This window comes from Cucurbita moschata, unplaced genomic scaffold (assembly GCF_002738365.1).
Source record: "Cucurbita moschata cultivar Rifu unplaced genomic scaffold, Cmos_1.0 Cmo_Scf00001, whole genome shotgun sequence".
Classification (NCBI taxonomy): domain Eukaryota; kingdom Viridiplantae; phylum Streptophyta; class Magnoliopsida; order Cucurbitales; family Cucurbitaceae; genus Cucurbita; species Cucurbita moschata.
This window is the reverse complement of record NW_019268517.1, coordinates 6,041,165-6,050,259: the sequence shown is the minus strand read 5'-3', so window position 1 is coordinate 6,050,259 and position 9,095 is coordinate 6,041,165. Positions and strand designations below refer to the sequence as shown.

At 37.6% G+C, this 9,095-nt stretch overlaps 2 protein-coding genes across 2 annotated transcripts in view; one reads left to right on the top strand and one right to left on the bottom strand.

The window, feature by feature from the left end:
• Positions 1–1,005: 1,005 nt before the first annotated feature.
• LOC111446572 (cytochrome b561 and DOMON domain-containing protein At3g25290-like) lies at positions 1,006–3,006 on the top strand. Its single transcript, XM_023085431.1, has 4 exons — positions 1,006–1,686; positions 1,841–2,098; positions 2,207–2,595; positions 2,776–3,006. The coding sequence occupies exons 1-4, from the start codon at positions 1,018–1,020 to the stop codon at positions 2,825–2,827; spliced, it is 1,368 nt and encodes a 455-aa protein (XP_022941199.1). The 5' UTR covers positions 1,006–1,017; the 3' UTR covers positions 2,828–3,006.
• An 82-nt stretch (positions 3,007–3,088) lies between these two features.
• The window catches only part of LOC111446581 (protein HOMOLOG OF MAMMALIAN LYST-INTERACTING PROTEIN 5-like), a 6,632-nt gene continuing 625 nt past the window's right edge, over positions 3,089–9,095 (bottom strand). Inside the window, exons 2-6 of the mRNA XM_023085440.1 lie at positions 8,906–9,006; positions 5,171–5,280; positions 4,445–4,520; positions 4,224–4,367; positions 3,089–4,057 (exon numbers count right to left, since the gene is read on the bottom strand). Of these exons, the coding sequence (XP_022941208.1) occupies positions 3,290–4,057; positions 4,224–4,367; positions 4,445–4,520; positions 5,171–5,280; positions 8,906–9,006 (1,199 nt within the window). The 3' untranslated portion in view covers positions 3,089–3,289. The remainder of the gene's footprint in view (positions 4,058–4,223; positions 4,368–4,444; positions 4,521–5,170; positions 5,281–8,905; positions 9,007–9,095) is intronic.

The following is a 9,095-nucleotide window of genomic DNA, read 5'->3' as shown; positions in this document are numbered from 1 at the left end:
GATTACTTGGAATGAAAACTTAGTAAGGTGGATGAGTATTTATTGTATAGATGACTTATTTCTAAAATACTTAAATTATTCTTCGAACATACATAGATAACGAGCAAATACAATTATTGGGTTAGTGGTGGTTGGACTAGTGATATTTTAACCGTCAAACAAATTTATCATTGCTTTGACACGAAAGTCAAGTGTGTTTTGACCAACAAAAAAAAAATGGGCATCATAAAAGGGAATATCCCCATTTAAAAATATGGATCATGAATCAATTGTAATTTTGAAATGTTTAACACTAAAGAACCAAGAAACATGACTAAGAGATGAGAATAAAAGAAAGATAGGTAAAGCTAAATTTTTTATACCAAAGAACATGATATCAAAATAACTTTCAAACCAAAGTGAATTGATACTCAACTGTGCCAAAGCCATCATAGACTTCTCTAATATGCATGCCATAATTAGTAATGTGATGATTAGATAAGGAATTACTTTAAGATCATAGAATTTGTTCTTACTTCAAGATTAAAACAAACACCAAACAATTAAGTAATGATAATATTCTTCCTAACAAAATTTGATCTAAAAATATAATTACTAGTGGATGATGAAAATGTTATTTTGCATGCTTGTATGATGTAATATAAAAAAAATCTAATTACAAGACATGGGTCTACTACAACATAGCTAGTGAGAATAAGTTGAAATGCATGATTTAACATATCAAATGTGAATGAAATGGTCCTGAAATAATTATGGAAAAGAAAACATCATAAATTGTAGGGTAAACAAAATAGAATGATTCCCCCTAAAGCATAGAAATTTGCAGAATATATTCTGGAAATAAAAGAGCACAAAAGAAGAAACTTGGATGAGATAGCAAGTATATAATTATATCTCTTTTACCACAAAAGTGATGGCATGCTTTGGGTAATACCGAAGCTTACTAATATTCCAATTGTTTGTAAATATAAATATAAAACGCAGCACCCAAAGGCATTCCTATCATCATAACTCACCATGCAATATTCTTGTTATTCAATCCCCTTTTTGTTTGTAATTGGCGTTGTCCTGTCCCCAACCACAGCCCTCGCCCATCAGCACTACCACCGATGCACCGCCAAATTCTACGAGCTCACCAAGAGCAAGAACATGTCACGCTGCCTCAGGCTCCCCACCCTGGGCGCGGAGATGGGTTGGAGCGCCCCATTGTTGAAGAATTGCCACCATGTGTTTGAAGTGGTGTTTGGCGCCCCAGTGAGAGAGGAGAAGGGGTGGTTGGCATGGGGCGTGAACCCTACGCCCGAGGGTCGGATGGTGGGGACCAGAGCCGCCATTGGCATCAAGGACCCTTCTGGACCGCCTCACTGCAAGACTTATAGTGTGGGGTACGAGACGAGGAGGGCATGCGGGCCGCTTCGGCCGAGGGATGTGGAGGAGATGAAGTGCTTGAGATTTGAATATGATAGTAGGACAGAGTACTATCATTTGACGGCTACTCTGAATCTGTCTTCTACGGATTATAATGTTTCGAAGCTGCATATTGTGTGGCAGAGTGGATTTGATGCTGATGGGGATGTGCCCAAGAAGCATGTCTCTGATTTGAAGAATATTGATAGCTTTGAGACAGTTGATTTGGTTTCCGGACAATGTTCTGACATGGCCTTCATCAAGATTTTCCTCAGACAGGTAGGTATGGATGGGTCGATTAATGATTCATGGGTTTATAAGTAAGGAACGAGACATTTCAAAGAAACAAACGAGAACTTATACTCGTACTCAGGATGAGTCGTGATTCCCTCCTAACAATTATTGCTGTTTGTTTGTTGGTTGGTTGGGTCAGGTGCATGGGATAATGAACATAATAGGGTGGGGAACAATGTTGCCAGTGGGAGTGATAATTGCAAGATTCTTCAGGGAATTCCCAATCCAAACGAACGATGGATGGTACTACTTTCATGTATCCTGCCAATCCATAGGATTCTCAATTGGCGCCATCGGTTGGGGCATTGGAATATGGCTCGCTCATTCATCCCCTCACCACATTTTCTTCACCCATCACGTCCTCGGCATCATCATTTTCGTATTCGCCACATTACAAGTCTCTCTCTTTCTCGTTCTCTTTCTCTCTCTCTTTCTCTTTCTCTTTTAAAATCTTCCTTAATTTTGATTCGTAACACTAACATCATAACATCCCTTTACATCGTAGACATTGGCTATAAGGTTCAAGCCAGGGAAGACCGACGACTTCCGAAAACTGTGGAACATCTACCATCATTTTCTAGGATATGCTTTACTACCACTCATATTCATAAACATATTTGAAGGAATTAGAATTTTGAAACCGGACAACAAGAATACATGGAAGTTGGCAGTGATTGGAATTCTTACAGCTTTGGGAGTTATCACTTTCATTCTTGAGGCTTATACTTGGAAAGAGTTTATTGATGAAAAGAAGGATCAAAAGAAGGACGCCACGAGGATTTGTGAATCAACAAAGGAAGATCAACGTGCTGGTTCAATAAATAAACATCAACATGGTTCAGAAATAAATCATGATGGTTCAAAAGGACAACATCCAGTCTCATCACAACATCCAGTCTCATCACAACAATCACAACATCCAGTCTCATCACAACATTCAGTCTCATCACAACAATCACATCATCCAGTCTCATCACAACATCCAGTCTCATCACAACAATCACAACATCCAGTCTCATCACAACATCCAGTCTCATCACAACAATCACAACATCCAGTCTCATCACAACATCTGCTTGCCAACACACCCTCAACACAACAGGGGAACAACACACCAAACATTTGAATATTGTAACCATACAATTACTTTTTGTGTATGAAGCTGTTCTGTGTGGGTTTTGTTAGGTCGCACTGAGTAAGCATTATCAATAATTATTCTCGTGGTCGACTATATGTATTTCATTCTATTTTAATCTTTATCTGTTGCATGTAATCTTATAATTAAATACCAACCACATTGATTAACGAGTACACCTTTTAGAAAGAAAAGAAAAAAAATCTATGACCTTAAAATGGCACTCAAATGGTTGAACTAAGGAACTAGAACTTATTCAAATCATTTCATTGCACATGTTGAACTAAAAAAACAAACATCAATCAACTTTCTCAATAATATTGTCAACCGAAGGATCGGGGGAGTCGTATACGCTATCTGTTTTGAGGGCATAAATCTAATTAAATTTACACATCAAACCTGGTATAAAGGCAAAAGAAAACTCACATGTCAGTCCATCAGAAAGGCAGAAAATCACAGATTGGCTGAAGGGTTAGTCAACAATTCCAGTGATTTCTTCAAGTGCTCTACTGCAATTGAAACATCATCAAACGCCAGAGCCCCTACAGCAAACCTCGCAGCCTTGTGTGCCTCAGCGATTTTCTCAGGAGGTGGCTGGTAGTTGCTGTCGTAATGGTACGACTTGGTTGGAGCCGGGGTAGGTTGAGGTTCCAACGCTGTCCCGTCTCTGCCATTTGAATGATATTGGGAAGCTGATGGGTAGCTAGCAGGAGGAGGGGTCACTTGAGAAGAGTATGAAGAATCGGATCCATGGTAATAGTTCAGATTGTGAGAAGGGGCCACTGGGAGGCTGCTTTCCGAGAAACTTGGATAAGATTGAAAATGGGGATAAGAGTAATTTTGGGAGGTTTCATCAGAAGGATAGTTATGAGGCAAAGGCTGTTGTTGAGGCTCTTGTGAGTAGGATTGTACGTGGTGGAATGGCTGAGAATAAGAGGAAACATCTGGTTCATTCCTGGTAGGAGGTAGATGAAAATCATGGGATGGATAACCAGATGCTGGGTATGATGGAATATTTGGAGGGTGCTGGTGATTATCGACTTCATTATGGAATCGGGTGGGCGGAGACGTGTTTAAAGAAGTGTGGTTGTTCATGTTGTCATAGACCTGAGGAGTTTGTGGGATATTTACATGATCATCATTAACCATATCATGAACCTGAGGTAACGAATCTGATAGCGATTGAGTTCTGAAGAACTCGGGCTCTGCTGGACTTGCGTCCTATAAAGACAAACATCGAGGTAAGTCCTTTTCTGTATAGTGATACGACTCCAAATATGGAGAAAAGTAAATTTAACAAATAATATTACATTTTCATAATATGCATCAATATAATTTCATAATATGTAGGTCAAGAGATAAAAAAGAGTTAGGCTCTGAACCATACATTTGCAGTGGTAGTAGGTGCACTTGAAGGAACAGAAAGATCTTCGTCACCGGAAGGTGGACCAGGCTGTGGCTTCCTTCCCTCTTTCAAAGCCTTCCTGATATCTGCTGCTTTCCAGACTGCATATTTCCGTTTTTTCTCCAGCTATAAATGAAGGAAAAAAGCTAAGCATAGATACAATTCAGATAATTAAAACACGGTCAATCAGCAAAGAAACTCACGTCTGGTTGAAGTGGACCAAACTGAGAAATAATCTCAAAGAAAATGCTTGCAGCATAAAATGTTTTTGCAGTGTTCCTATGGATATTGAAAGCCATTAGAAAATCGGACACTAAAACTATGATTTCTCAATCTATATCCAAATAATGGCAAAAGGATACAAATGTAATGGAAAAGAGCTGCCATCACTTAAATGAAAATCATATGAAAGACATATTTTGACACTTCCACAAAGATATTGAACGTGAGAAAGTTCAAGGAAGTTATGATCTAAACATACATCTCATATAGCCATAAAAGGGAGTTACGGAAGAATATGAATGATGCTTAATATCAAACAAAAACCATCCTGAATAGATTTTGGTAATCTTTTGAAAACCAAAATTCATTCTTGGGTGTAAATCATACGTTCTGCACATAACACACGCAGGTAACCAACCATATTCCACAAGTGAGAAAAAACTAGCTGCTTGGAATCAAGAAAATAAAAGACTTATTTGGAAACCATATTCAAAACAGTTTTCTATTTTTCAGAACAATAATCTATAACATCAATCATTAAAAGACGTACTAAAGACCACTAAAATGTCATCTGATCTAATCCAATCCTAGTTTTTAAGAGCAGTTTCCCAAGACAAGCAGATAACTATAATCTTTAAAACTAACTAAAATTGCAAGAGTTGATGTATGTTTCTAAATGAAAGAAGATCATTGATTCATTGCCATACAAATCCGCTCGTCCAGCATGATCTTGTTTGTCTGCTTTTGCAAAGACATTCAATGCAAAGCCCTCAAGATGCAAACTATCATCAGGCCCCAGGCTGAGTGACTTCTTATCCTGAAAAGGATAGATGGATTGATCAGTAAGCAGATATTACAAACCTAATTTATAAAATAACCAACTGGTAGAAATATGACGAGTGATCTCAAAAAGGTCCATATTTCTCTATGCTCCAATCAAAGATCCTATGGTTTCTTTTTCACTTTTCTTTCTCTTTCTCTTAAATAAGAAAGTAACTTTATTGAATAACTGAAATTACAAAAGAGAGGGAGGATATGAAGCTGTAGGCCAAAGAAGTACAACACAACGCTCTCCCAAATGGAACTAAGAGAACTTACATTGCAAGAGCTAAAAGGAACAAAAAATTTACATCAAGTGACCACAAAATAAGAGAATCCAACATGTTGCTATTGGATTTTTGTTTGTCGTTGAGACATTGTACCTTCCTCTCTTTTTTGAAGGAATGGCTTTCAAAAATCAAGGAGAGGAGGAGTTGATGTTGAGGGATGAGCCAAACTGCCAATTGAAGATAGAGAAGATAAAGCTCCAGAAACTATCAACAAAACAACAAGCACGAGAAGTATATCTTTGAGATTCAGCTCTTTCTTGCACAAGGAGCATCAGCTTGGGGAGAGCACAATTTGGAGGCCTTCTTTGAAGCTTATCGAGAGTACTAATAATCTCATGAGCAAGCTCCGAAGGAAGAACTTGACTTTCTTGAGATATTCGGATTGCCAAATAATTTTGTGAAGGTTAGTCTCATAGGCGTTCTTTTATCAATCAAGACAAAAAATAGAAGTTAGAAGAGAAAACCCTGATTAATGATTACATTCAACCAAGTCCAATTGTCCAGAAGAGAGCCAAAGCAGAAGTTAGAGAACAAACTTGGAGAGAAGCACATTCTGGTTGAGGTTCCTTCTAAAAGTGAGATTTTAATATTGAGAGGAGGTATTCTTGATGACGGTCACTATCCGAGTATGGAGAGAAAAAAGCCTCAGGTTAGGCCTTGGAAGGATGCCATGGCCAATCACAATCCACAAGCTACTAGTAGCGTTGCCAAAACAAGACTTTGACTCTTTTTTTTAAAAGAAAAATAATAATTAAGGTATCAAAAGGTTTCACTCCTTCCCTACATGCTCATGATTTACCCCACTAACTAATCTCAAGGAGGCTGTGCACATAGACCATACTCGGTGGAGCCAAATTTTGCAATAATAACTTTCCTCTAGACTCCAAATGGCAGTTTTTTCAATGTTAAATCTCCAAAGCCAGTACGTAAGGACAAAGTAACTTCTTTGGGAATGTTTGGCTCATGATTTTAACATGTCTGAGTTTATGAAGTTGGTCGCTGGAAAGCTCAAGTTCTGTATAGTCTATGCTTGGGTTGTACAAAGGAATAAGTTAAAGAAACCTAATTTTGTATCGTCCTCTCAAGCATTCTGTCTGTTGGGAAATGAACCCATATAATTCTATTCTGGAAGGACTTATAGATTGCACAGAAACCTTTTGTACCATCTTTCCTTTACCATCTGTGTCATCTAGCTCAAAGAATGCATCTATATTAGATTTGTGATTAACCAAAATGGTGCATGGAAGATGGGTTTTCGTAGAAACCTCAAAGATGTGGAAATTGTGAAATGGGCAACACCACCCTCTTTGCTATCATCCTTCCCACCTATTAGACCATATTTGTGGATTTGGAAACCTGAAAATGGAGGTATTTCTCTTCTCAATCTTTGACCCATAGTTTTCCGTGGGATGAGACTTGAGACAAATTAACAATGTGCTTTACAATATTATTTGGAAGTAACTCCACCCAAAAAATGTTTTCAAGTATTTGAGCATGAGTAATGAGACTATGGGTCATAATCGTTTGCAAAGAAGATGTTCCTGGAGGGTCATTTCTCCACTGCCCATTATGTAAATCAGACAATGAAACACAAAACCATATCTTCCTTTCTTTTCCTTTTTCTTCAAAGATTTGGGGACACATTACATAAACCTAATCTGAGAACTAGACAGCCCCTTCAAAAATTTTAAAGGTACCAAGTTGCCTCAAGCATAGGGAAGTTAAACTTTTGCCCAACTAATAAACTGGCAACCTCCATCTTTTTTGGCACCTTCAAAGAAAGTCTCTTAAAAGCTTTTCAATAGCCTTAAGCACCTTGGAAAGCATAGGAAGAACTAAAGAGAGACATATAGTAGATAGAGATATCAAAAAAAAGGTCACTTGAGTGAGAGTGGGGCAATCACTTTTAGAGTTGAGAAAGGCTCATTTTTGGAAGCTTGTTGCCAATTATTTCAATAGTAAGAGCCCAAAACGAGAAAGATGTAGGGGTTCCATTGCAGGAAGCGTTAAATAAAAGATGTGCCAAGTGCCTAATTTGCAACCAAAATAAATGGCAAGTTGTCCGGTTGACAATTGACGCCAACTAACTCCAATTTGCCATAACTGATATTGAATCCCAAAGCCTCCTTAATAGTCTCGACAATGTTGAAAAGATAGACAATATTTTCCTTGACAAGAGAGTAAAAAAAAAAAGAATGGTAACATCCCCGATTAGCAAGTGATTAATGGACAGTAGTCTCCGACAACATTGAAAACTTCTACCAAAACTAAGAAGACCATAAAGGAGCCTACATAGGCAACTCACATCATGATAATGAGGAGAAGGGTCAGAGAGTCTCCTACCAAACACCTTGAGAGGCTAGGATTTTGTCCGAGATTGCCATTTAAATAATAGAAAAACTTGCAGAAGAGATGAGCAAGCTTGAATCCTGTTCCTCCAACCCTAACCAAAGCCTTCGCTGAAGCATGGAGAATAAGAAAGGTCCTATGATTTCTTTGCAACCAAATTTTCCAACAGGTAGCTTACATTACCCTAAAAGGACCTTGCTCTCTTTTTGAAGCTGAGAACAATTAACAGAGAAAAACGCCCAAGTAATCTCAATCAATGAAATTTCAGATTGCTTTCCATTGGTGAATCGACCATCCACACCAAGTAATCTCATTCAGTCGAATTTCCATTAGTTCTAAAAGAATTAACCGCCAGCACCAGCACCAAGTAGTCCTATTCAGTCAAACTAGTCGGTCAAACCTCTGCTACTAGGCCCCCTTCCAAGTCTTAGATCCCAAGTACCAGAAATTTTAAGAGGCCGCATTTCTAAAAGTATGAGTCAATTTCACTATCTCCCCCCTTCTCCATCTTAAATCTTCACTCTGTTTACAGTTGATTTGGGGGTGCTAAGGAACGTGTTAAATACCATATTGCGTTTTATTTGTTTGTCATTATCTTTGTTATTCAATTTAAGTGAAAACACAAATAAAACAAGAAGTAAACCTACTAGAATCCATAAATTTTGAGAAATATAACCTAAATAGATTTATATCAATTTAAAAATATGATATGACAATGAAAAATAAAATTCAGAGTACTAAAATTCATTACAAAAACAAATAAAACTCCAAATATATATATTTCCCCAAGCCCTAAGTTGCCTTGATCACCCCTGATTCTAGGTAACATGCGGCTATCCATTCCATTAAGACAAGACACCAAATCTTCAAACACGAATCCATTATAAGCAATAGTTCCAGTTTGGCAATATTCGACGCCAAAACATCCATATAATCCACTAAATTGAACAAATACAAGCTTAATAGAAGAAGTAAATCCAAAACCTTTTCAAGCTGATTCATGAGGGAAATAAGGAGGGCATTTGTAGTCTTGGTACGCTCGCCCTGTGGAATCTTAAGTCCGCGTTCCATAGCATATAATCGACCTTAACATGGAAAACGCCCAATCAATCAAGAAATCAAAAAAAAAAAAAAAAAAAAAAAAAAAAAAAAAAAAAAAAAAAAAAAAAAAAAA

Excerpts from the sequence above, each read along its gene's own strand:
- LOC111446572 (XM_023085431.1), top strand. The coding sequence starts at position 1,018 with ATGCAATATTCTTGTTATTCAATCCCCTTTTTGTTTGTAATTGGCGTT. Across the intron at positions 2,099-2,206 it reads TCGTATTCGCCACATTACAA|ACATTGGCTATAAGGTTCAA; the intron begins GTCTCTCTCTTT and ends TTTACATCGTAG. Across the intron at positions 2,596-2,775 it reads CCAGTCTCATCACAACATCC|GCTTGCCAACACACCCTCAA; the intron begins AGTCTCATCACA and ends ATCACAACATCT.